Source organism: Heliconius melpomene, chromosome 13 (genome assembly GCF_056956725.1).
Source record: "Heliconius melpomene rosina isolate 202511_hmr_F chromosome 13, ASM5695672v1, whole genome shotgun sequence".
Taxonomy (NCBI): Eukaryota; Metazoa; Arthropoda; class Insecta; order Lepidoptera; family Nymphalidae; genus Heliconius; species Heliconius melpomene.
The window spans coordinates 7,783,180-7,808,248 of NC_140401.1; the positions used below are offsets into that span (position 1 = coordinate 7,783,180).

The 25,069-nt window shown below is 31.5% G+C and overlaps 2 protein-coding genes across 3 annotated transcripts; both read left to right on the top strand.

The window, feature by feature from the left end:
• Positions 1–192: 192 nt before the first annotated feature.
• elgi (E3 ubiquitin-protein ligase NRDP1 elgi) lies at positions 193–4,402 on the top strand. Of its 2 annotated transcripts, none has more exons than XM_085195699.1 (7): positions 193–489; positions 559–701; positions 1,039–1,121; positions 1,839–2,044; positions 2,330–2,488; positions 2,785–2,915; positions 3,221–4,402. In XM_085195699.1, the coding sequence occupies exons 1-7, from the start codon at positions 400–402 to the stop codon at positions 3,357–3,359; spliced, it is 951 nt and encodes a 316-aa protein (XP_085051825.1). In that variant the 5' UTR covers positions 193–399; the 3' UTR covers positions 3,360–4,402. The 2 variants fall into 2 exon arrangements, with proteins under 2 accessions (XP_085051825.1, XP_085051826.1); XM_085195700.1 differs by having other exon boundaries at positions 2,330–2,485.
• A 664-nt stretch (positions 4,403–5,066) lies between these two features.
• On the top strand, positions 5,067–24,350 carry LOC146532801 (proteasome-associated protein ECM29 homolog). Its single transcript, XM_085195444.1, has 37 exons — positions 5,067–5,224; positions 5,304–5,422; positions 5,604–5,732; positions 5,804–5,922; positions 6,339–6,464; positions 6,884–6,995; positions 7,293–7,432; positions 7,785–7,881; positions 8,579–8,668; positions 8,953–9,038; positions 9,186–9,298; positions 9,913–10,068; positions 10,286–10,433; positions 10,740–10,856; positions 11,165–11,465; positions 12,199–12,373; positions 12,679–13,056; positions 13,280–13,626; positions 14,201–14,308; positions 14,674–14,787; positions 15,231–15,345; positions 15,598–15,781; positions 16,273–16,391; positions 17,204–17,373; positions 17,724–17,830; positions 18,175–18,304; positions 18,582–18,703; positions 19,192–19,411; positions 20,341–20,595; positions 20,908–21,097; positions 21,508–21,650; positions 22,083–22,234; positions 22,420–22,612; positions 22,778–22,916; positions 23,551–23,772; positions 23,964–24,035; positions 24,142–24,350. Exons 1-37 carry the CDS (start codon positions 5,173–5,175, stop codon positions 24,267–24,269), a joined length of 5,688 nt encoding a protein of 1,895 aa, XP_085051570.1. The 5' UTR covers positions 5,067–5,172; the 3' UTR covers positions 24,270–24,350.
• The last annotated feature ends 719 nt before the right edge of the window (positions 24,351–25,069 follow it).

Here is a 25,069-nt window from a genome sequence, read left to right on the forward strand (position 1 = left end):
CTATTTTCAACTAAATAAATTTAACTGATTTGTATTAAAAAAATATAATAACTAGTATATATAACATTAGTTTATAATTTTTTGAATTATAAAGAAATGTATATTACTGTTCCATACATTATGAATTGATTATTAGTAGCATCGATAAACCAAAATTCTATTCACTTTGACCTTTTACAACACTATTTGTATGATATACAACGGCACTTCCTTATGTCTTGTATGTATTGTATTTCATTTTTTGTTGTTATTTGATATTCACTTAGATTTGGATGACACAAATCTGGATGCTGAATGTGACATATTTTCATAAAGCAAAATAAATAATGTGTTGATGTGTTTGTTATATTATTTTAAGAAATTTGACTGTGCTAATGTATATCTGCTTTAAAATTAAGAATGGGCTTTGAAATCAAGAGGTTTCAAGGTGACGTCGACGAAGAACTTATTTGTCCTATTTGTTCTGGAGTTTTAGAGGATCCTTTACAGGTAGGATTTTTTATAGATTTATATCCTATAATATTAGTACGTACTTATAGTACTAGTGTAATTTTTTAGGCACCAGCTTGTGAACATGCATTCTGTCGTGCATGCATAACAGAGTGGTTTAGTCTTCAACCAACTTGTCCTGTTGACCGGCAATCGGTAACCGCAAGCCAACTAAGACCTGTTCCGAGAATACTTCGTAACTTGCTTTCCAGGTCAGTGTACAACATAACTTATTTAGTTTTACCTATTACCAGAACTAAAATATTTCAGGTTATGATTTGGTATTAAATAGTGTATTGAGCTTAACTTCAATAAAATATTGCTATGACACAAGTATTATTCTTTTAAACTTATTATTTATTTTGTGCTGTATATACAAAGAAATTGTATTTGCTTGTCTCATTTTGTTAGTGGTGTTTGTAACAAAATAGTGTCTTAATTTGCATGTATATGAATATGTATGTATATATAATAAATACATAAGTAATAAAATATATGAAACAATATGTATAAGGTTGTCATTTTTATTTTCTTTTGTTTTTTTTTCAGATTATGTACAAGCTGTGATAATGCTCCTCATGGATGTACCGCTATCTTAAAACTTGACTCACTGGCGTCACATTTAGTAGAATGTATGTATCTATTTTTATAATAACTAAAATTAATTGTCAATATGTGTTATATTTAACGATTTTGAAGTATATATACTAGTAGCATTTATTTAGAATTTCCAACAAATTCTCAGTTGCTTGCGTTTTAGGAAAAAAACTATTTTTATTGTATTTATGTAAGCAATAAATAATTATTATATGTTTAAAGTAATAGTAAAACTTGTGAGTAAATAATAGAATTAAATAAAAAAGCCAACCATAGTCAACTACTGTGTAACATGATACTTATAAGATATTGATATAAATATGTAATTGGATAAATGTAGAGTGAAAGGTTAAGGAGTAACTTGTACTTGGTTTATAACTTACAAGTGTAATGTGAACTAATACTGTAAGTTACTAAAAATGTGAAGTAATTTTCATCGATAAAAAAAATAAAATAAACAATAGTAAAAATATACACATAATAGTAACCTATATAGTGATTTATATGAATAGAGTCTATAATTTAAGCAGAAAGCAGCGGTTGGTTTGTTGAGTCACAAAGTTCTCTCTGTCTAACCTGCTGTATGCAAGATACAGCATAATAATTTAAAAGTATTATAAAAGTTTATTGTTAAATAAAAACAATAAAAATCTTTTTTGACTATAATTTAAAACATAAGTAATTAGCATTTCACAAGAGATTATATCTTTTAAACAAACTATTTTTGTTAATAGCAAACATATATTTTTTAGGTGAATTTAATCCCAAAAGGCCAATGCCATGCGAGGCAGGCTGTGGGCTTGTAATACCAAAAGACGAGTTAGCGGAGCACAACTGTGTAAGAGAGTTACGTGCTCTGATTGCCACGCAACAGGGCAAGCTCACTGACTTCCAACAGGAGTTAGCTGAACAGAGACTGGTCATAAATGAACATAAAAGAGAATTGGCCTTACTCAAAGTGAGTGATTTTTTTTATGCAATTGTTATTAGAATTTTTATTGGAAATTGATATGATAAAATATTGTTAAGTTGCAGAAGGTTGCAGTTCTTAATGTTTTGACTTTATTTAGTTAATTAACTAACTTGGCTACAAAACACTAGTGAGTGAATTGTGTGTACAAAGACTATTAAAAGAATCTTACTTATTTATTATATCTGTCCTTAAGTCTTTTTGACAAATTTCGTGTACGTAATAAATTCGAGAGAAATTAATAAAAGGACTGACTTTATTCCTTGAAACTAGGACTTTATGCGAGCAATGCGCGTGTCAAACCCTACAATGCGTGCACTCGCCGATCAAATGGAGCGCGAAGAGGTGGTCCGTTGGGCCAGCTCTCTGTCGCGAGCGCGCGTCACGCGCTGGGGTGGCATGATCTCCACGCCCGATGACGTCCTTCAGGTGGTAATTATATCACGTGTTTTATATGATTTTTTTTTGGCTATGGTAATATTTTTTATTCTTTTTTGATGATAGTAGTAATTTTAAAGTGGTTGTAGCATGTTGTTATTTTGCATTTAAAATTAAAAAGTATTTTAATGATCTTTCATACTCTTAAAAATGCGACAAGGTAAAAATAACAAATTACTTAAAGGTAATTTAAACTGAATGGTTTGGGTATCTAATAAAATGGTTTCAAATATTACACTTATGATAACTTGGACAATTAATGACGCTTCAAGTCGCTATATCTTTAACAGATGATGATAAAAAGGAGTTTGTCAGAGTCAGGCTGTCCCCCGCACATCATTGATGACCTCATGGAGAACTGCCACGAGAGACGGTGGCCTCCTGGCCTATCTTCCTTAGAAACAAGACAAAATAATAGAAGGTATGTACTATGTACATTTCGGTTTGATTACATTAGATTTCTTTTATTATTTACACATTTTATGCAATAGTGCTTAGTAGTTTATAGGGACCTAAATTTTTCCCTAACAAATCACTTAAAAAATGTATTTTTTCCAAATATTTTTATATTTCCTTTGTAATGAGTTGACGGTAAAGAAAGCTTAATTACTTACTTACTATTATTATAATTTACTAACGACTATCTTAACACTATGTTTCCTCTGCCTATCCTGCTACATGCATGATATAGAGTGAAATTAAAAAAATAATTTATATACTTTACAGATTATATGAAAAATACGTCTGTAAAAGAGTTCCCGGGAAACAAGCGGTGCTCGTCTTACAAGTAGATAACACTCATGTAGATGAACATATGATGGTGGAACCCGGACTTGTTATGATATTCGCCCACGGCATTGAATAACATAAACTATATAGACATTTTTAATATGAACTGAATATTATAATATAATATAATATATGGAAGGAATATTTTGTGTCGTGCTATAAATAAAAACGTTTTAGGAAATTGACAGTTAAGTTATCACAAATAAAAAAATAAGATAATAATATTTTTAAACACTGTATAAATACAAACTGCCAATATATTGTGTTGCCAACCATAGAATCTAAATCAACAGATAAATGTATAATAAAATCATTCATTATTTTACTATTTGAGAGAGAATATCTTAAAGCAATATATTTTGAAATGAAAAGTTGAACATTCCTAAAAAAATAGATTTAAAAGGACTTGATTTTTCTTTATATATTGGTATGTAGCAGACATCATTGTGTAAAAATATATTAAGCTAGATATTTTTTTACCTAAAAGAAAAAATAAAATTAGTAGAATTAATTTCTTTGAACATAAAATACTATGATACACATACAATTCTCATATTGCACAAAATACATAAATAGTGAAATTCAGTACGAGAAAAATGGCAGTGCAGAGCACCCCAAACATACACCTGTGGTTGTGAGTTCGATACCCACTCGCGAAAAAGAATTATTTTCATTACCTATTCTTGCAAGAAAGTTTGGCTTGGTTCAGATGAGATGGTAAAGTGTGTCTTAATCCAAGTAGGCGGGAAACAATAAAAATAATAATAGTCATAATAATGTAAGTTGTGTCTGCTACATAGGAGTATATATTTAATGTGGCTTTTTTATATTATATTAGATTAGTAATTGAGTGCTGTGTTATGTTAATATCCTACAATGTAATTGCGACGCTCTTATAAATAATAAATCTGCTATCTATTAGAAATCAATTATTCTTACATTTGAATATTTTTTTATTTCAATGTTATAATTTAGTTTAATAATTTGTTAAAATTGATAAGTTCTGTATAATGTGATATTATTAGGAAAATTTTTTATGTGTACGCAACCACCTCCAGTTTTTTATTCAAAATTTTAATATATTTAGGTGGACCTAGAATAAATTTTTAATTAAACTGATTTCTATTGTTTTATTATACAGAATTAATAATAGTGCACTTATCATGTTTTACTTGGGATACTTCTAATTGAACTCAATGGAAAAAGACACAAATTTCACCCGGGTTAGGTTTTTATATTAAAAATAAATATAATTCTTTATTTTCTCTCTAGTGGCTGATTGGTTAGCTTATTTTCACCAAATATGCACAGTGAGTTATGAGGACGACTTGAGTATTCTAAAGAGTTGATTTAAGCTAAAGATATTTAAACTAACATGTGTGTACAATTTATTGTTACAATTGCCGTGCTATAGCGCTATAAAAGCCTAAGTATTTTTTTTTCGTTTGAAAATAAACCGTATTTGTAATTTATTTATTAAAGAAATACTATTTATAGCCGGTTATTCCCCCAACAGGTTGATCGGCGATTTTCGGCGTCAGTCACTGAGGGCGTGAGGGCATATGACTAGCACACAGGAGTCAGTGTTTTTTGTTAACAAAGCTATCGCGGCTCTGAGCGAATACACCGCTAAAAAATACTTCGCAACGATGGACATAGACATAGATTATTATAATGTTTTGTTGTTGTTGTTCTTTATGGCGATCCGAGCGTGCCAATAATGTTTTTAAACTGTATTTATTTTCTAATCTGTCTCAAAAAGTCAAAGTCATTAAACGTCAGGTGATAAATTGCCTGTCATTGTATAGTATAGTGTACTGTATATGTGTTGTCTAAAACGAATTCTTTCTTTAAAAAATCTTTAGAAAGTGCTTTGCCAATGATAAAAAATGTCTGAAATGGAAGTATCAGGAAGTAGCAACGATTGCACAAATGATTCACGTAAGATTCAAATTATTTATAAATATGAAATCAATTTAAATATTTTATGTTTCTAATTCCTTACCGGTTTCTTCTTTAGTTCTCCTGGATCGTGTCTTTTTGCGGCTTGGAAATGCGAATACTGATGACCAGCTGGAGAGCTGTCTTAATAGATTCTTACCTCCAGTAATTTTAAAATTGTCTTCTCCTCATGAACAGGTTACTAAACTGTATTTGTATATAGCTGAGACTATTTAACGTCATAATTTACTTCTTTAAATACAATAGTGTCCTTATTATTTTAAAGAATTAATATGATCTATTAATGACTAGATACATTGTATTCAACGTAACAGATTGGATATAAAATATCAATTGTCCTTTACTTATTTTTTTATAGATTCGGACTAAAGTAATGGAGCTTTTGATCCATGTAAATAAGAGGGTAAAATGTAGAAATGATGTCCAACTACCAGTAGAAACATTGCTCCAACTTTATAGAGATCCTACTGCCAATAGTTTTATTATTGTAAGTATGTAACCTTTTTTTATATTGGTATGTGATGGTATCATTTTTTACTTCTAAACGATTTGTTTCAGAACTTTTCTATAATTTACATAACTATGGGTTTCCCAAGACTCTCCAGAGATAAACAATTGAATTTAGCACCAATATTATTAGAAGCAATAGAAAACAAGCCTCCTCAACATCAAGATGGGTTTGTATTCAATATAATTATTGCAAAATTATTTTATTTAAAAAAAATATTGCTAAATTAAATAGTGTTAGGTTTCTCAACCACAAATAATTTTTGGTGATATTTTTTGTAATTTAGGTTGATTTAAATAATTATGTATGTGTATTGTATTGTTAAATAAAACTAAAATACTTTTAAGAAAATGTATAAATATTTTAACTTAGTGGAATTTAATCCTGCATGTGTCTTTGGAATTCTCATCAAGCTATGTGGACATTCTTATACACTTATTATAAATTTATTTTTTCTGTTGTTAGTATCTCTGTAGGGACATTTTTACAAATTTGTTAAAAATATTTTTCTTTCCTAAGTGTAATAACACTTTAAAAATGTAAAATAAAGTAGAATGTGTTTTTAATATAGTTAATATTTTTTAGAATGTTAATGTTAGTCATGCCTTTACTTGGAGATATCAAGGAGACTAATCTTAATTTAAAAGAAAAGCCAAAGGTATCTACTCTGATTTTAAAATTTGCAACTGATGTTCTATTGTTACCCTACAGGTAAGAATATTGTGTATTTTTTAGCTACATATAGCAGAATAGGCTAATGTTAAGACAATCCATCTCTATGCACCAATCAATTTTAATTCACTGATTTTATATATACTTCTTAAATATCAGTATACTTAATTATTTACCTTCAAGAAAATTATGATGCAGTGTGACAGTGTCTGTAAATGTTTTACATGTGGGTACAAGAAAGTATAGCATTGAGCTCTGGAACTCAACATATATATAATTTAAGTAGTAAATGAGGAATGGAGTGATTTAACACTAGGGTGTCCTATGCATACTTTGTTATATTTTAAGATAAACATTAGTATAGTAACTCATGTATAAATTATTGTCCTAAAGAATCTGATGGGATAATTATTTCATATAAACTGTTTAAATGTTGATAAAATAAATTTATCTTATAGAGCATTACCAAATGCTGGTGAATATGACTTTCAAGTACCACCTGGTATGAGTCTTAAGTCTTACAAACGACTTGTTGAAAAAAATCAAATTAATCCTGAACAACTGGAAGAGGTAACAACACTTATAATTTTAAATAATAAACAAAAATAAGTATTATCAACTTAAGCTAAGCTAAGTTTTAATGTCATATTTGTGGACGGAGTGGCGAGCATTGGGGGAGGCCTATATCCAGCAGTGGATCTTAAAAGGCTGATGGATGAATGTCATATTTTAATTACTGTTGTAATGTCATGTAAAAAGACAAAGCATAATGTTGAGTTCCCCCATCCAACACATAATGTGTGGAAAATTGGTGCTAATTTTTTGGAGTTAGTTAGTTTTTTAAATAAATAAAAACCATTCTTTCAGATGAAACTTTCTATAGTGAACTTCATAAGTAAAGATATTTTTAACATGAATGATGTACTTGTGCCTCTCATAGTAGCTGCTGCTGATTCTCGTTTCAGTGTCGCAAACCATGCCAACAGCCCACTTATAAGAGTTAATAGGTAAGCTAAATCTTTATTCTTATTTGAATGAATACATTTATGGTGCATTTGAAAGCGAAGCTGGAAAGCCTTTTCCATTCGTTCATTCTTCAGCAGAGCAGCAGGATACAAATTGTGAAGCTAAAAAATTACCCAAATTTGAGTTTAAGGGTCTCCTTTAAATGTGCATTAACACTCACGTTCACAGCCTTGTCTAGAATTGAATTGATAATAGTTCTAGTCAAAGATCATTCTAGAAATTAACTAATGACAGATTAAGAAAGACCAAGATGTTTTTAATAAATTATAGAGACTTTATTGCCCTAAATATTTTTTAAACAATTAAAATTTCAATAATGTTATTTTGTTCCAGCTCAGTGGACTGGGCCTTACCATCGGTAGTGGCACCTTTATATTCATTGTACTTAGGTACTTGGGGTGGGATGAAAGTTCCTCCAGATGATCGTAAGGTAACATATGATAATAAAAAAATATATCCATAATATCTATATAAAAACGAATGTTTATTTAGCTATTTTAAAATTTAGGTAAGATTCACATTACAGTGACAGTTCGTTCTCATCCTATCTTACTCTGTCTAAGAATATATTATTATATGAGAAACAATGAGAACATTCATGCGATTGTTACGATCAAGTACTGGTCCATTCACGCATAACAATATTTCTCATACAAGAATATGAGATTGGACCGAGAACGGACTGTGTCCGGTACTGTAGTGTGAGTCCTTTCTTATTTGCACAACTTACCAAAAATTACTGACAGGTTAAAGTTAAAAATTTGTTCTTAGATAAACCGAGAGATCAAGTCTTGAACTATTTTCAGATATGGTGTTTTGTATATATTGCATCATTACGCTTTTTCTTACCAGAAACACAAAAATGTTATACAATTATTACTACCAAAGCACCGTGAAATTGATAGCGAAGTTTCTTACAATTTATTGTTAAAAACCCCCGACACAAAGATTAAACGAACAACACATAAAAGGGAAGGTACAAATAAGATGATAATCTTTTAACGATTGAACATATTTTCTGGAATTATAGCTAAGAACACTCTTGTTTAAGTCACTTTTCAAACAAAAATAAAATTCCCAATCAGCAACAATCTTTCCCAATTTGCAACAATGATTTTAAATTCTAGGTGCCAGCGTGTACACGTCTACGTCTGAAACTAATTCAGTATCTAAATAAGGCAACTGGACCGGCTATCATGTTCCCACATTGTGTACAAGTGAGTGCTCAATTTTGTTATAAAACTAATAGGTATAGTCAAAAAAGCAGTTATAGTATGTATATTGCATTGCATTTATAGTATGTATTTAATTAGATTTTAATAATTAATATAAATAAACAGGCGTCATTTTCCGTGTGTTGTTCTTAAGGCCACATACTACATATTTTATAATAGGATTCTAAGGGTGCAAAAAAGCTTGCACACTTTGCAAAGAATGTTTGAATAATGAAGAAAGAATTAATTTTATTGTAATAATATGGAATATGTTATTGTGTTTTCAGGTTGTATTTTCATCACTATTTGACCCTAACACGAATTCTCGTCTTCGAAACATGGCGCTCATGTTTTTGCTGAACGTCGTCACCAAGTGAGTTAAATAATTATACTCATTTTATTAAATAGAAATGTATATTTAAACGTAAGAAATGATATGGATGCATGAATTTCCTGCTAAATTGAACTCTTATTAATATTATGTGTTTATAAATTATCATATTATTATATTATTTTGCAGTGGTGATGAAGTTCAATTAAAGAAAGTAGCAACAGTGTTCCTTCAAGGATTACTGAAACTTATCAGGTCGGAGGAACACGCAGAACATCAACCTAAAGCCTACATGTGCTTAGGTAATAGTTTCTTCTCAAAATATTAGGCGGTCGTGGCACGGTAGTACAGTATACTATACGAGTACAGAATCGAATAAACTGTCGTGTTTAAATTGGCGTGTAACTGTAAACGTAACGGTTCTGAGTTCTGATTTCCAAGCTGAAAATATGGTGCTTACAATCATTTTATGTAAAATAGACCAGAAAATATATGACAATTTAAATATAACCTCCTCAAATATAATCTTCCTCCTAGAAAGAGGAATGTTGATTTAAACATTCAGAATAATTTTTGCTGTGGCAAGATGTCGATGAACTGTTACTTATTAATATTAATATGTACACAATTATACAATTAATTAAAAATGTGATAGTATAATTGTATTGCATAATTAGGTGTGTTATTGACACTACTCTTTCTAAACGACTGGATCAATTTGGATTAAATTCTGTAGTTATATTTCAATAGATTTCAAGCCTACATCTAGGTGGTGGCTACATTTGCTATAATGGACTGAGCTAAACTGTAGGAAAGCAGAAAATAAATTAAATATAAAACTAATTAACTCACATTTATTTCGACGCTTAATTTCCAGATACTTGCCAAGTATTTTTTATACAATAATATATTTTAGGTCGCTTAGCGATGAAATGTCCAAGCTGTTTCAACAGTCAATTTGCATTACTTGAAGAATTGGTCAAGAAAATACCAGAAGCAGTGCCTGAAATGAAAACTGCATTAAGAGATGCTTTGTTAGAGATGGCTGTGGCATATAAAATTACACCTGAAGGTTACTCCTTTTTATATATATATATCTGTATATTTTTTACTCTTAGTACAGTCCGGTTGAGGAGTTGTGGCCGCACTTAAGTTAGGGTGTTTACTCAAGATAAGAGTAAGTTATCAAAAGTAAGAAGAAAAAAAATGAAATATCTGCAGTAATGTTTATTTTTGAATACATGGACATTAAATACAAAAAATAAATAATTTAAAATAAATGTTACCAGATAAATCGGAACAAATGGATACATCAGAAGTAGCGGGTACTTCCCAAAGTGAAGCAATGGATGTAGATGAGAGCTCTGAAAGTAAAAAGCTTAAACCAAGTCCCTTTGATGAACCTCAGGCGTTAGCTCTTTTCGCTTTATTGGATCAGTAAGCAGTACATTATAGTATTATATATTTGTACGTTTACACATTTACACACATGACGACACTTCTACACATGTGAATACACTACCACATGTGATTACACACACATATAATATTTGAAAAATTAAATACAAATCAATTCTTTTCAATTGAATTTTAATTTCTTAAACAATTTTAGTTGTATTACTTAATTGAGAATAAAAAAATGTGAATAGTAAAATCTTATTATCTTCAATTTCAGTAATGTGATTAGTTAGTGAAGTTAATTTTAAAGTAAATAAAGTAAGATAAAGAAAATTTTTATTACAGTTACATGCACAGTGATGAGCCAATGATACGGTATATAGCAATGAGGTATTCAGCCACGGTCTTCCCGCAAGACTATGTCCCATCCAGATATTTATTGCTACTTGCCAGTGGAGATAAGTAAGGAATTGTGATTTATATAACTTTAAAATATAGTAATGCGTCCCTCTGTCTTTTCAATTTGTTTCAAGTGGGGTAAAAATAAAATAATTTTAACATATTTTAATGTGTAAAATGTATAAGAGTTTGAAAGTAGCGGGACTTGAATCCGCGCGTCTTGGATATCGTCCAAGCGCCATACCTTCAGTAATTTTTTTTTATTACCCATGTTCTTAAATTTTTTCCTTTAATTCAATAATAATTACACGGAGTAAAGATATTATAATTTTTTTTTGTCATTTTTTAAATTATAATTAATTCTTTTACAGTCAAGACGATGTTTCAACTGAAGCTTTGAAATGTCTATATGGGACATCTCGAGCCAATGAAATAGACGACGTAGTTAACAATGTTTCAACAAAAGAAACAAATAATGTTATTTTAGACGAAGATTCGACTAAGAAAGACAATTACACAATATCGGAAAAAAAAATTAAGGTTCCCAAGTTTAAAGAAGTTGTAAATTATATATGGGATCAAATGCAGAAAAGAAAGAAAGGGTCTAATGCTAAACATAGATTTGTTATTAGCAACCAAGTTTTGCAGTTTCATCCGCAAACTTATCAAGAGGTATGTTGTAGTAGAATTTAGTATATATTTTGTTCCCCACTTCCGACACAGCCAGTCAGACAGTATACCAGAGCAGGGAAATAAATAAAAATAATTTACTTTTTACACGTGGTGATCTCTCATGAAAATGATTTAACGTACATGACAATACAAATGATGTTAGTTTTTCAGAAAAATACTGCTGTGTTAGAAATAAGCCGTCGTGGCGCAGCGGCACAAGGGTGTGATTGTAACGTGACAGTTATGGGATCGATGACCACTGGAGGAAGTAAAATAATTATTCACGTTTATATTTCCATTTTGTTCGCTCTAGTGTCGAGGCAAAGCGCGGCGTTGAGTTCTGCCACTCAACACGCAATGCCTCTAGAATTCGAAGAAGCTGAATAATTTTATTCATTTGATTTAAAAATAGAAGCTTAAACTTAGCTTGAAAAAAAAATAGTAACGAGAAGTGAAGCTTCTATATGTAAATTATATGTTTTTTTTAGCTTCACAGTGTGCCCCGTGTACATCAGGGTAGGCAGAGGAAACCTATTCCATAAACACTTCGTTCCCCACGCACCGCCCAATTTGAGTTTTTTCTTATTGAGTGATGTTACTCTACGCTGCGCTTTGTCTTGTTACCAAAGCGAAGAAAAAAAAAATCATTCCCATTATGGGAATCGAACCCACAACCGTCGCGCTTACCGCTGCGTCACGACCACCTCAAACTATATGTAGTTATATTTTACAGATATTACGTTATTTAAGAATGTGTTTGAATCGCGACGCAAATCTAAAAGATTGTTCGAACCATCCCAACGCCACATCGCCGATACTCGCCAGATACTTCCACGAGCAACTTCTAGAAACTGAATCTCTTGATAGATATCTGACTATGATCATTTCCCTTTTAAATACTAGCCCAGGTAAATATTATTATTATTTTAAATAATTGATAATTCATAACCCACGTCATAAAATGCTTTTAAAAGTAAACAAACTACTAGGAAAGAGCTAATAATCTTCAAACGTTTGAACATCTTTTCTTGAATCATGGCTAATGTTACATTCTAAAAATAAATCATGTTTCATACGTTTTGGAGCTACCATGCTAAAGACACACATACAGATAACTAACTTATAACATCCCTCTGTTTTTCCTTCTGGTTAAGAATTATTTATTTTTGTAACAAAATATTTTTTTGTAATTAACATATTTTTAATATTTCAGGTGTCATGCCTCTGACATGCTTTTTGGACATCGTCGGTTGTGTACCCGAAAAAATGGCTGACAAATACACAAATTTATTACCATTCTTAAAGAATCTTTTCACTTCAAGTACCAAGGAGGATATTCGAGAAACTTCAGCGGCGATCTACGCTATAATAACAGTTTACACGAGCAATAAAGCTGCTGTAGATAAAGAAATTAAAGAATTCGTTAGACAAGCAGAAAATAATAAGAATTTAGAATCGCAATGTGGATATTTAATAGCGTTTACATATTTATGTGAAAGATGTATAGTTTTGTCTAAGAAAGGCAAGTTCGGTGGTAAAGGTTTCAATCCTATTAATTGGGAGCCGTATAAGGAAGGTGCTTTGTATTTAGGTAAGTAAAAAAAATGTTATTAAAAAATGTACTTTATACACAAGCGGCGTCCAGTTATGCCCTTCAACACCCAATGAACGGAAAGTGGAGAGCGGAGTGTTCTGGCACTAGTGCTATTTAAACAATTAATGTATTGAAATTTCGTGTAAAAATTTCGTTTATATATCATATTCTCTCTTGGTTAATATAAGAGTTTTAATGTATTTTTCCAATTTACTTTCAGCTAATTGCCTTTCCAGTCCACAAGTGATGTTAATCAGTACATCATGTACTGCAATATCAATTCTAGTCAGATACACTGCTTTACCATTACCAAATATATCACAAAAACAAGAATCCCTTGTACAAACAGACAACCCGTTCAAAATAAATCAATCAGATCCTACAATAATAGATGAAGAAATAACAAAGTTTTCAATAGCAGATAAATTGTTTAAAATAGTGGGAAATGCTAAAATACCATCAAAAGTCAAAGAAAGGTCGCTATTTACGTTAGGATTGATGTGTTGTGGCGAAAGGTTGTCATTTGCAAAGGAAATTGTCAAAGGTTTTCTACAAATGGCTAAAGATGTAAGTTATTATATATGTTTCTAAGATTGTGTATTTTGTAAACGATTTAAAGATTTGATAATCTTTAAATGTCAAAGTAGGAAATAAATTTAAATCTTTTAATTACATGTACAGTAACTATTTATTTATTTGTTTGGATGTATTTTAAGACTAGTTTTGTTTTAAACTACTAATATAAATAGCCGTACAACTAATAGCCTAGTCTCTTTATTGAATGGCGTCCTTTAACTAGCACCTTGACCAATATTTAGCTGTAGTGTCCAATGTATCATTTAATGAAATGGCTAAGTGATGCCTAGACTTATTAAATTACATTAAGACCATGTCGATATAGATTAAAAAAAAACATTAATTAATAATTATTTATAAAATAAAATTATAAAAAATTGAGACAGAGGCACAAGCGTGTGACTGTAACGCGACTATTGTGGGTTCGATTACCACTCGAGGGAATGAATTATTATGTATTAATATTTGCATTTCTCCTTGGTACTGGTACCCAGGCAAAAATGCAGCATTGAGTTCTGCCAGTCAACTCGTAAATATATAAAATTTATATGCTGTGAATTTCTAGAGTAAAGAATTTGAAATACATCTTCAAATCGGCGAGTCTCTAGTACTTTGCGTGGAAGGTGTCAATTCTAATGAGAACAGAGATCTGTGGACAGAACTGCCTAAGGAGGTATTTATTATGTATCCATATCTAGAAATTTGAAAGTAGTATAAGTAATTATTTTATTTCTTTTTTATTTTCTGGTAATTTAAGTAATAAAGCTTAGCTGTTTTAAGATAACAGTTGCTTTTATCTCTGTCTATGTTCATTTAGTATTAATTAATGATGAAACACTTGTAGAGTAACTTTAATGAATGGGTAGTAAATTATTTGGCATTAAATAATTAAGCATGTAACATTTTATTTTGAATTAAATTGTTTGACTTTGACTTTTTTGATAATTTTTATAATATCATGTTTCTAAATTTAGGTCATTTATTCAATTATAAGCACATTGTATATCCCTTATATTATAAGACTTAATTTATCAACAGGGCGAGGATAAAGTTAAAGATCAAGAGGCATTGAAGGAAAATGACGAATTATTGACATGGTTGTTGTTAGAACTGTTCAAGATCGGCAAACACCCACATCCACATTCAAGACAAGTAAGTTTATTATTTTTTTTAAATGCTAATAAAAAGTTAATTTATCTGTTAAGGCTATTTAATTATCCTGCTAATGTATTGACAACGTCTTTTATACAGAAAACTAATTAGTTTAAACTAGCCAAAAGCTTACAAATGTAATATGGTGCTATATTTATCTCAGTAGCATATTTAGACCCCTATAAATATTTTTACTCATTAAAATAAGTAATTTTCATTATTGAAACATAATAAAAAGAAAGGTGACCTGCCTGAGCCTGAGCTTTGCATTTGTGTAAATGATCACTAAAAAAGCCAGAAAACATTTTTCAAAAGGAATTTTAAAAAATTATCACTCTGAACAATTAGAAAAAAATAAATGTAACAGTATAATGTTATCCATATGATTAATTTGGCCCTTTATTTAGATTTATTTCATTATCTAAAGTGGGACTTTTTCGTAGGCAACAAGCATATGGCTATTGGCGTTATTAAAGAACTGTCCAGAAAGAGAACCCGTAAAGAATTCTTTACAACACCTACAAGATGTTTTCATGGATTATTTATCAGAAAATAGTGGTAAGCTAGTGTTAAGATTTATATATTAGAGTATCTACTACCACCAATGCATTAAGAAATAATAAATAAATATATTTATCATATTTTTATCTTAATATTTTGGTTAGATTTTATCTTAATATTTTGATCAGTGAAAATAAAAAATAATTTGTGTTACAAAAATATATTTTTTCATTACATACTGTTGTCATTATAACATTACTTGTATATCAATTATAAACAATATTTTAATTACATTTGACATAATTACAGACATAGTACAAGATGTAGCAAGCAAAGGTTTAAGTTTAGTGTATCAAAATTCTGACGAAAATCAAAAGAAAGCACTAGTGGGGCAAATCATAGAACAATTAACCAGTGGCAAGCGTTCCGTAGCTCAGGTTACTGAAGATACTAAGATATTTGAGGAAGGCCAGCTTGGAAAAGCACCTACTGGGTAAATGTTGGCTTTTTGTTTGATATATTGTAGATTATAGGAAGGTTAGAATGTCTTATTAGTTTCATTTATGTGGCATAAGCATTTTATAATATTTTTTTTAATATATGGATTTTGAGTAATTCTTACATATTAAAACAAATGTGATGTCATTGAGAAGTAGTAAATTTAATTGTAAAAGAGAATGTTTATATCGTCATTTTTTTTGATTTCACCGGTCTAGACTTCCTAAACACGTGGTTAGGTTATGACATGCAGTATCTTAACTAAATTATCTCTGCAAAATCCCCCCTACAAAAAGCTGTTAAAATGTAACGAATAGATAACTCACATATTTCTTATTATGTTTGATATTATATAAGAAGTTAAAAACATATTTTAGAAAATGTATACAAATATGAACAAAGTGGGCATTTAAATATTTTTCAAAACGCTTTGCCAAATAATAAAATTTTAGTTTGAATAATAGGTGAACTTTTGTTTTTGTTTAGAGGCAATCTGTCGACATACAAAGAGCTGTGCTCTCTAGCATCTGATTTGAATCAACCTGATTTACTTTACAAGTTCATGCATTTGGCTCATCACAATTCTGTATGGAATTCTAAGAGAGGTTAGTAATTTGTCTAATGCATTAATATTTATTAATAGTAGTGATTGAATGAATTATCAAATATAAAAAATTTAACAATAAACAAGGCAGGCAATACGAGTATAATATAAAATTTTCGAAAATAAAAAGATTTAATTGATATTGTTTCATTTTACATAATTATATAATTTCTTTGGAATAAGTTAAACCATGTTCTTTTCTATATTTAAAAAAGTAATATTTTATATTCAAAGAAATGAATTGTATTTTTTTACTAAAGCTACATATACAGGGTGGACTTGTCCGCACCACTTTAAATGAAACCACAGTTTTAACTACTGAATAAAAGCCTAATATAATTCAGAAAAAAAAAATTCCCAAAAATGAAAAAGTTATTTTTTCAAACAAAATAAATAATAAAATTATCGTTTTAAAATAAAACACCATTTGTAAAGTATAACATAGGCACGCACATACTTACCTGTCAAAGCGGCAACGTCGTAAGCTTATGTGTGCGTCACACGAAATACAGGTATGGATAAAAATCGTGAAATGAAAAAAAAATCCTACGTCCAAACTGTTGAGGTACCTTGATATTTTTTTTTAATTCTGGGTTTGAAATATTTTACCCTATATGCAGTTTCAGTAAAAGGAGCGCTGCCTCTTCCACCCTGTATATATCTAACCTGTTCCAACTTTTCTCAATAACTATCTTTTTCTCTCCTCAGATGCAGCATTTGGTTTCCATTAATTCACTTGACCCAAAAGAGATCCAAACATATCGGTTTTTCTCTATCCACTAAAAGAGGTTATATATTTATCTCTTTCTCCAGGTGCGGCATTCGGTTTCCATTCAATCGCGCTCCAAGCGGGGGCTCAGCTAAGCGAACATCTACCGCGCATAGTGCCGCGTCTGTATCGCTACCGGTTCGACCCCACGCCGCGGATACAGAACTCTATGGCCAGTATATGGCATGCTATAGTGCCTAATACACAGCATACTGTGAGTACAAGTCTTTTTTCAGCTTCTTCTCTAACTATCCAATATAATATGTAAAAATAATAAAACATAAGTTAAAAAGAAGAAAAAGCTATGTCTTAACACTAGACCCTCTATATACCGAGGTTCTGTTGAAGATATCCGACTGAGAAGAATAAGAAGATTCGACTGTACCATATTAAGCGTACGGTAGAAAAGTCCTGGTAGCCCTGAAGTATACTTAACACCGCTTTGTTTTGTTACGAGGGCGAGAAAATGTAGATATTAAATAAATTATTCCCACTGCTGGCATTCGGTGTGCCACTGCGCGACGGTGTCTTTGTATAAATGTTAATAATATAAAAAATATCCAGGTCCACAAGTACCACAAGGAGATATTGAAAGATCTTGTGACCAACTTGACTTCAAACCAATGGCGTGTGCGAATGTCGTGTTGCAACGCTCTCTCTGATTTATTAAGGTAAAGTTAAGATTTTTTTTACATAAGTATAATTATTTTATTTACTAATGTTACAAAACATTCCCAACATAAGTGTTTCGTATTCCTTACTGAGAAGGCAAACAATTTGTATGTAACTATTTCTAAATAAACAAAAGATTTCAAAGCTTTCGAAAGATTTCAAAAGTTTGATGATAATCAGCTCTTTCCTACTTGTTTATTTACTTTTTGGAGCTTATGATGTTGCGAGTGACTAATTTTATTGCATATTAAATTTTGAAGCTATAATACGTATAATAATATAATATGGCCTATGGAATATAACAAGTAATATTTACATACCTAACTAATTTATAATATTTTAGGGGCGCACAAAATCTACACCAATCACTAGAACATTTGCCTACAATTTGGACTCAATTGTTCCGAGTGATGGACGATGTGCACGAGGGCACTAGACAAGCTGCCACTACCACTGCTAATGTATTGTCTAAAGTAAGTATTTACAATCTTACTCTGTTGTGGTGTGGAATACAACATGAAGGTCATTTATTTTATTTTTATATGTCTATTCTAGTTAACATACAACAAATGTTGAAATTGAATCTGAATAACATACGTTATGGTGGGGACCCCGAAGTGATTTGAATACGTCATTCAGATCACACAAGTGATTCAAATAACACACAACTTTATAACATATTTCAATTATGTTCACAATAATAATATCGAATTAAAAAAATATATTTTTAATCGTATGTATTTTTTCTAGCTATGTATACAAGCTTCGGATGTCAATCAAGGCAAAGATGGAAAAGAAATAGTATCTGTTATTTTGCCCGTCCTGTTAGATACGGGGATTACCAATCTTGTTAAGGAAGTTAGAAGTGTGAGGTGAGCTTAGTATAATCAAAAGTAAAAAAAACTAAGGTCGTCGTGCTGCATCAGTACAGCATCTGACTGTAAGCGCGACAGTCGTGGATTCGATTCCCACTTGGGTTCCGCTACTTAACGGAACGGAGTTCTACGTTCCCCCTGCCTACACTATTATGTGCGAGATCTGGCGTGAAGCTAAAAAATAAATAATTAAAATCCAGTTACTTAAAACAGTTAAATTGCTTTATAAATTTGAACGTTCTTATAAATTGAAATTTTAGTCATAGGAAAACTTTTATGTTAGCAATAAAGACTACTTTACAAGACACCATATTTTTTTAAATTACTAATATAAGAAACACAATGACGCCTAAAAATATTTTTATACAAACAAACATAATGTTTGTATACTACAAAACAAAATGTACAATTACCAGTCATACGCTTGTACCACAGTGCCACGAGGGTCTCTAAATTAATAAATAACTTATAATATTCCATCCCAGTCTCCAAACAGTAGCCAAGCTAGTAACAGCAGCTGGCAACACCCTCACCCCATTCCTCGCTCGCCTCGTCCCAGCACTAGTGGCGGCGGCGGGCGAGTTGGAGTCAGCCAAGCTGTCCTACTTGAGCACAGCACTAGCGGACAGCGGCTCGCGCGAGCTGCTGGACGACATGCGCGCCAGTGCTGCGCGACATCACTATACTACTGACACTGTTGTTAAGGTTTGTACTGCTTTTTTTTAGGGTTTTATTTTCTATTTAAAACGTCGACTAGTCGAGGCCGCATTAGACTTAGATTTTTTAAAGCTTTACGCATTATTTACTCGGGAAGAACATAATCAAAAGGAGGTTAGTCGGCCGTACAATAAAGGCGAATTGGAACCATTAAACTGTCCAGTACAGTAGCACAACACTAGCTGACACACTGTGGCTTGCGAAAGTAGTATTGGATGACATGATTGAGTGTGCTGTTCGACATTTTTATACTACTGATATTATTAGTGTTCAGTACTTGTAGAACTTACGAGAAACTTTAGGACAAAACTAGAGAGAATTATCCCTAATTGTTTTGTAAATAATCCTTACTAATTTTATTTAATACTCATATACTCCCATGTTGGAATAAAAAGTGAAAGCGAAATAATTAATTTCCTACCGCCGTTCAAATTTTCAACTAAGTTTAAGTTGCAATCTTTTTTGTAGTCACCATTTTATAGCTCTCGGTTGCCTGCGCCTGTCACACGGACTCCTTATTATATGACATAATAATTATACCGCTTGTGACACCGACCGCTATACAACAAGGAAACAGTATTAAATGTTGATTACGGTACGGTCGGTGATTATTTTCTTCCCGAGTAAAAGCCCAAAAAGAAATGAAAACGAAAACTTAATTTCAGAACGGCAACGATTCGTTGGTCGATTGATAGGTTAGGTAAAGCTTAAGTTGATTATAGGCATCTGTTAAAAACTAAGTAATATATATATATATATATTTATTTTATTTAACATAATACAGTTTTGTTTATGAAATATTTCTTAATTAACATTATTAAATAGTTTTTTAACCTAAAATTGACTGTGAATAACGAGTGGTTAAATAGCTACAAAATATGTTAAATTAAAATTATAATAAAAATATTCTCTTACAGTGCATGCCGTTTATAAACGTAGATGTAATGAAGGATATGTTACCCAAAATCCTCGAGTTGACAAAATCTCCGCAACTCGGTACCAAAGCAGCTTGTGCACATTTCTTAGTACTTTCCGCGCATTATCTAAGGGCTGACTTAGAACCAGTTGCTGGTAAAATTATGACTAACTTGTTGAACGGAATATTCGATAGAAATGCGACTGTAAGGAAAAATTATGCAGAGGCTTTGGGACAAATTTCAGCGCATGCTAAGGTTCGTTTTAATATTTTGTTTTTATTCGTCTAGTTTATATTGGAAAAGTATCATGACGTGACGCAGTACGACAGCGTCTGACTGTAAGTCAGCGTTGGTTTTGAATTCAACTTTCATTCCGGAGAACGAAATACTGTTTTTTGTGTATTTTCATTACCCCACTCTGCCAGACAAAGAACTGCGTTGAGTTCCACTTCTCAATACGCACTACGTATACACTAGTCGCATTACGTCTTAAACACTAGATTTTGACAGCTATGCGGAAAAAAAGCATGATGTTGTTTTTTTTTAATAAAAAATCCTTTACTACAGGCGCAATCTATAGAGAAGTTAATGAAGAAACTGGTGAATCTCTATGAAACAAAAGAAGATGACGCCTCAAGGTCGGCCATTGCCTTGACACTGAAGTCAGTAGCAAAAGCTAAGATCGAGCATATTAAGGATAATGAAGAAATATTAGCACCTGTTGTATTCCTTGCAATGCACGCTCCTAAGGAGAATGGTAAATATTATACTGATATTTTGTAGGTTATGGGTAGATACTGATGGTTTAGTCAACTCACCCACTTTTTGTCTTTGAGATTGCGCACAACTTTTTTGATACAGGTAATAAAGAATTTCCATAGACAAATTCATAGAAAAAAAATATGTTGAAATGAAATGGAAACCATTGAAGCTAGAACATTTCTATCTATTTTTAGTCAAAGTTGCTACAATTCTCCTCTATGGAATATTTTTTTATGATGCCCCAAACTGGTAGTACAAAGCGCGACGTTTTGTTTCATTGTACAAAACACAATGCTTTTAAAATTCCATTAAGTAGAGTAATTTATTATATTACCTATTATATTATTATCTTGCCTACCCGCAAAAACAAAAAAACTTTTTCTAAAAATATAACACAAAATACAGATTCAACAACAGTAGAAACGTTTGAAGAAATCTGGTCAGATATGAGTCCGACCCGCGCAAGCGGCATACGACAACACTTGCCTGCTATACGAGCTTACACTGAACTTGCATTGTCTTCTGGTAGCTGGACGAAAAAAATACAGGTAAATTCGCATAATATTTTATTGTTTATTTTTTTATGATTTTGAGTTGTTTGACATGATGGATCCTATCCTTGTCAATGCAGTGCTGTCAAAACTCCATTAAATACCAAATGAAAATAACTTATTAAGTCAAAGTAATTACAATTAAACATTAAAGTAGATGTACAATATGAATAAACTTAAAAAAATATTTCTCTATATTATGCTGGAAAATGCATGGAACACATTCTGATGTGATTCTAAATAGTAGGTTCTGTTCTGAACAAGAGATTTTCTACATCAGGAATCTCTTTGGAATGTGAAGGAATAGAGAAAAATGTGACGTTAGATGGCGGAGTTAACGCTGCTCTTTATTAAAGATGCAACCTTTGCTTACCATTTGGCTTATTGTCGGAGGTTTCTTAAACTTTTACTATGTTTGCTTATTGTTAGGCAGCAAATGCAATTAAGACAATTTGTAAAGAACTGTCAGACGGTCTTGGAGAGGAAAGGGAGGCATTCATACGGTCTTTACTAGCGGCGGTACAGGGCAAGACTTTTGATGGGAAACAACATATTTTGGAAGCCCTTGCTGATTTGTGTGTGTAAGTATTATTCTGTTATAATCATTAAAAAGTGTAGCAATTCGATCGTAATAAATTACAATATACATTTTATATTAAATCCATTAGTGTTACAAAAATGCATTGCATAGATAATAACAAATGTTGCGTTGGTTTTATTAACATCAATTAACAAAATTACTAATTTGAATATATAAATACAACAGAGTAAAAGAAAACGAAACACCCCTCTCTCCGTCAATATCTACCGTGTGCATCGACGCGCTAGTAGCGGAGAGTCGCAAGCAGGAGCCGGCGTACAAGCGCCACGCGCTGACGGCGCTCGCGCGCGCGCTTCCAGTCGCGTCCTGCGACAGGTTCCACCAGCTGTATGAGATTGTTAAGCAGATATTGTCTAAGGTACGGTTGGTTATTTTTACAATAGTGACATATTTCTCCGTTCTTTGTTTTAGTACATTGTTTGAAATATAAATATTATTTTGAGTGATATTCGAACTCACTACCATCAGGCACGTTGTACCTACATCGTGGCAGAGTTACAATTTAATGAAATGTCATATATAGGACGAATTATCAATGGACAAAGATTCAGACGAAGAAGACAACGAGGGCGTGCGACAGAGACGGGAACAGTTGACAGCGTTGAAAGAGGCTGCCTACGATTTACTGGGCAAGGCGTGGCCTAAAGATCCACATACACAAGGTAGAGTAAAAGTAGCATTGATTTCTATTCTAATATTTATATAATGAAGAGTTTGTTAAATCGAATGTGCTAATCTCAGTAACTACCTTCTGTTGAGAATTAAACAAATCCTTGATGGTAAGTCGAGTTAGTGAGGAGCGTCGCGAGGACGCGCACGCAGTCGCGTGTACGATTCAATAAAGTAAAATACATGTAATACTCTTTTAAAATATATCCCGACATGAATACCTAAACACTGATACGATTAATTTAATATAATACATTATTGTATGTGTCTCATACAACTCGTAGTTATTTCGATCTGTCAACAGGAGCGAGACTGCAGGTAAAAACTAGTAGTAAATAGGTTCATTAGTGTAGGTTAAATTTACATATTAAAAAAATACTATATCTTTTAGGCTAATTAAGCCGTTTTCTTTATAATTATAAGATTGATGGGGTTTAATGTTCTTTTCTAATATAAAACTTAAGCATATGCGAAAATTTAATTTATATATCAATTTAGTACCTAGAGGTTTTTGCGGCACTTGCCACACTGGATTGACAAAAATATTTATTTTATTTCCAATAGTCAACAATTACTAAACTTAATGAGACTGTTCAACAAACATGAGTCATATATATTAATTTTCAGAAAAATACCAAGATCTGTACTTCGAGCATTGTTCCAAATCATACCCGTCCAGTTCTCGTTCGACCCAACTGGCCATACTATCGTCAATATCGTCGGTAGTGGAAAGGCTCGCAGTGTTACGTACAGAACCCATGGACACAGAGGAGCCAGTGGTCCAAGCGGGCAAGGACCCTGTTTCCATGGTTACCGGACATGTTGCTAGCATAGTCGAGTATACGCTTAGTGAGTTGTTTTTTTATATAATTTTGGTTTGGGCAAACTGGTGTATTTTATTGATGGGATTGACACTCCGTCCGTAACGGTTACAGAGCACTCGTTATGAAGTAACATATCATTATTTACTGTTATAGGAATTAACATAAATTTTATCTATTTATTTTATTCTTTTTATATAAGTTTTTTTTTTATTTTAGAAAATAGCAATCAGGTGCGGAATCGGAGGGATGCTCTTAATTTAATGGAAATCTTGATTAAGCAATTAAAAGGTTAGTGAAGTTTTACTATAATATTTTTTGTAACATTATATGTATATAATATTATGTATAATACATTGAACTTTTTCAACATGCTATTTTATTTTTCTTATTTCAGAACTCCAAAAAACAGATGAATTAAATAAATTAAAGGATATTTATCAAACATATGCTCAAGATTTATCTAAGGAATCTTCACACGAGTTGCGGGCCAAAGTAGATAATATTAAAGTTTACTTCAAGTGAGGTCACTAAAATACCAGTTACCATTATTTATACTGAAAACTGACATGTGTATTATTATTAATAAAATGACTTTTCACAAAGTGTTTGATGATGATGATGAACAAAATGATTAAAGATCGATTCTTATTTCGGGATAAAAACGACGAGACTAAATTAAAATGCGACATTGACATTGCGTTTTCCCATTTCTCACCTTAGCGGGTTAGCCAGAAAAGAAGTGTTAAAAGACAGTCCGTCCTTTCAACTTATACAGACAACGCAAAAATGGAAATAAATTAAATGGCATCAGCGAAAACTAATTCAAAATGATCGCGTGTACAATCAAACACTTGTTAAATGTATGACTTTGAAATTAATATTGAACATTCCAAATAGGCCATTATCCTATCCTATCCTATCCTATATCTTATAAAACAAAGTCGCTTTTTGTGTCTGTCTGAACTTTCTAACTCTTCTTCTTCTAAATTACCCAACGGATTTGGATGCGGTTTTCACCATTAGGTCGAGTATTTCTCAGGGAAGGTTTATATATAGTTTATTATTTGTACATTCTTATGTAAATTAACATCAATACGATAAATGTGTATAAAGTCCTACCCGTTGAGACACTTTCGCGCATGCGCTGCTTTAATGGTACATACTACATGAAAAAAATGTACTGGAGTATTGTTCCTCTTAATAAGATCTACAAAAAAGTCCGCGATGGCATATTCGTATCTTTTAAGAATAACGTGCAGTGATCATATTTCTGTCTAAAAATAGTAATTTCAATATATTTTTTATTGTGAGGGATATTTTTC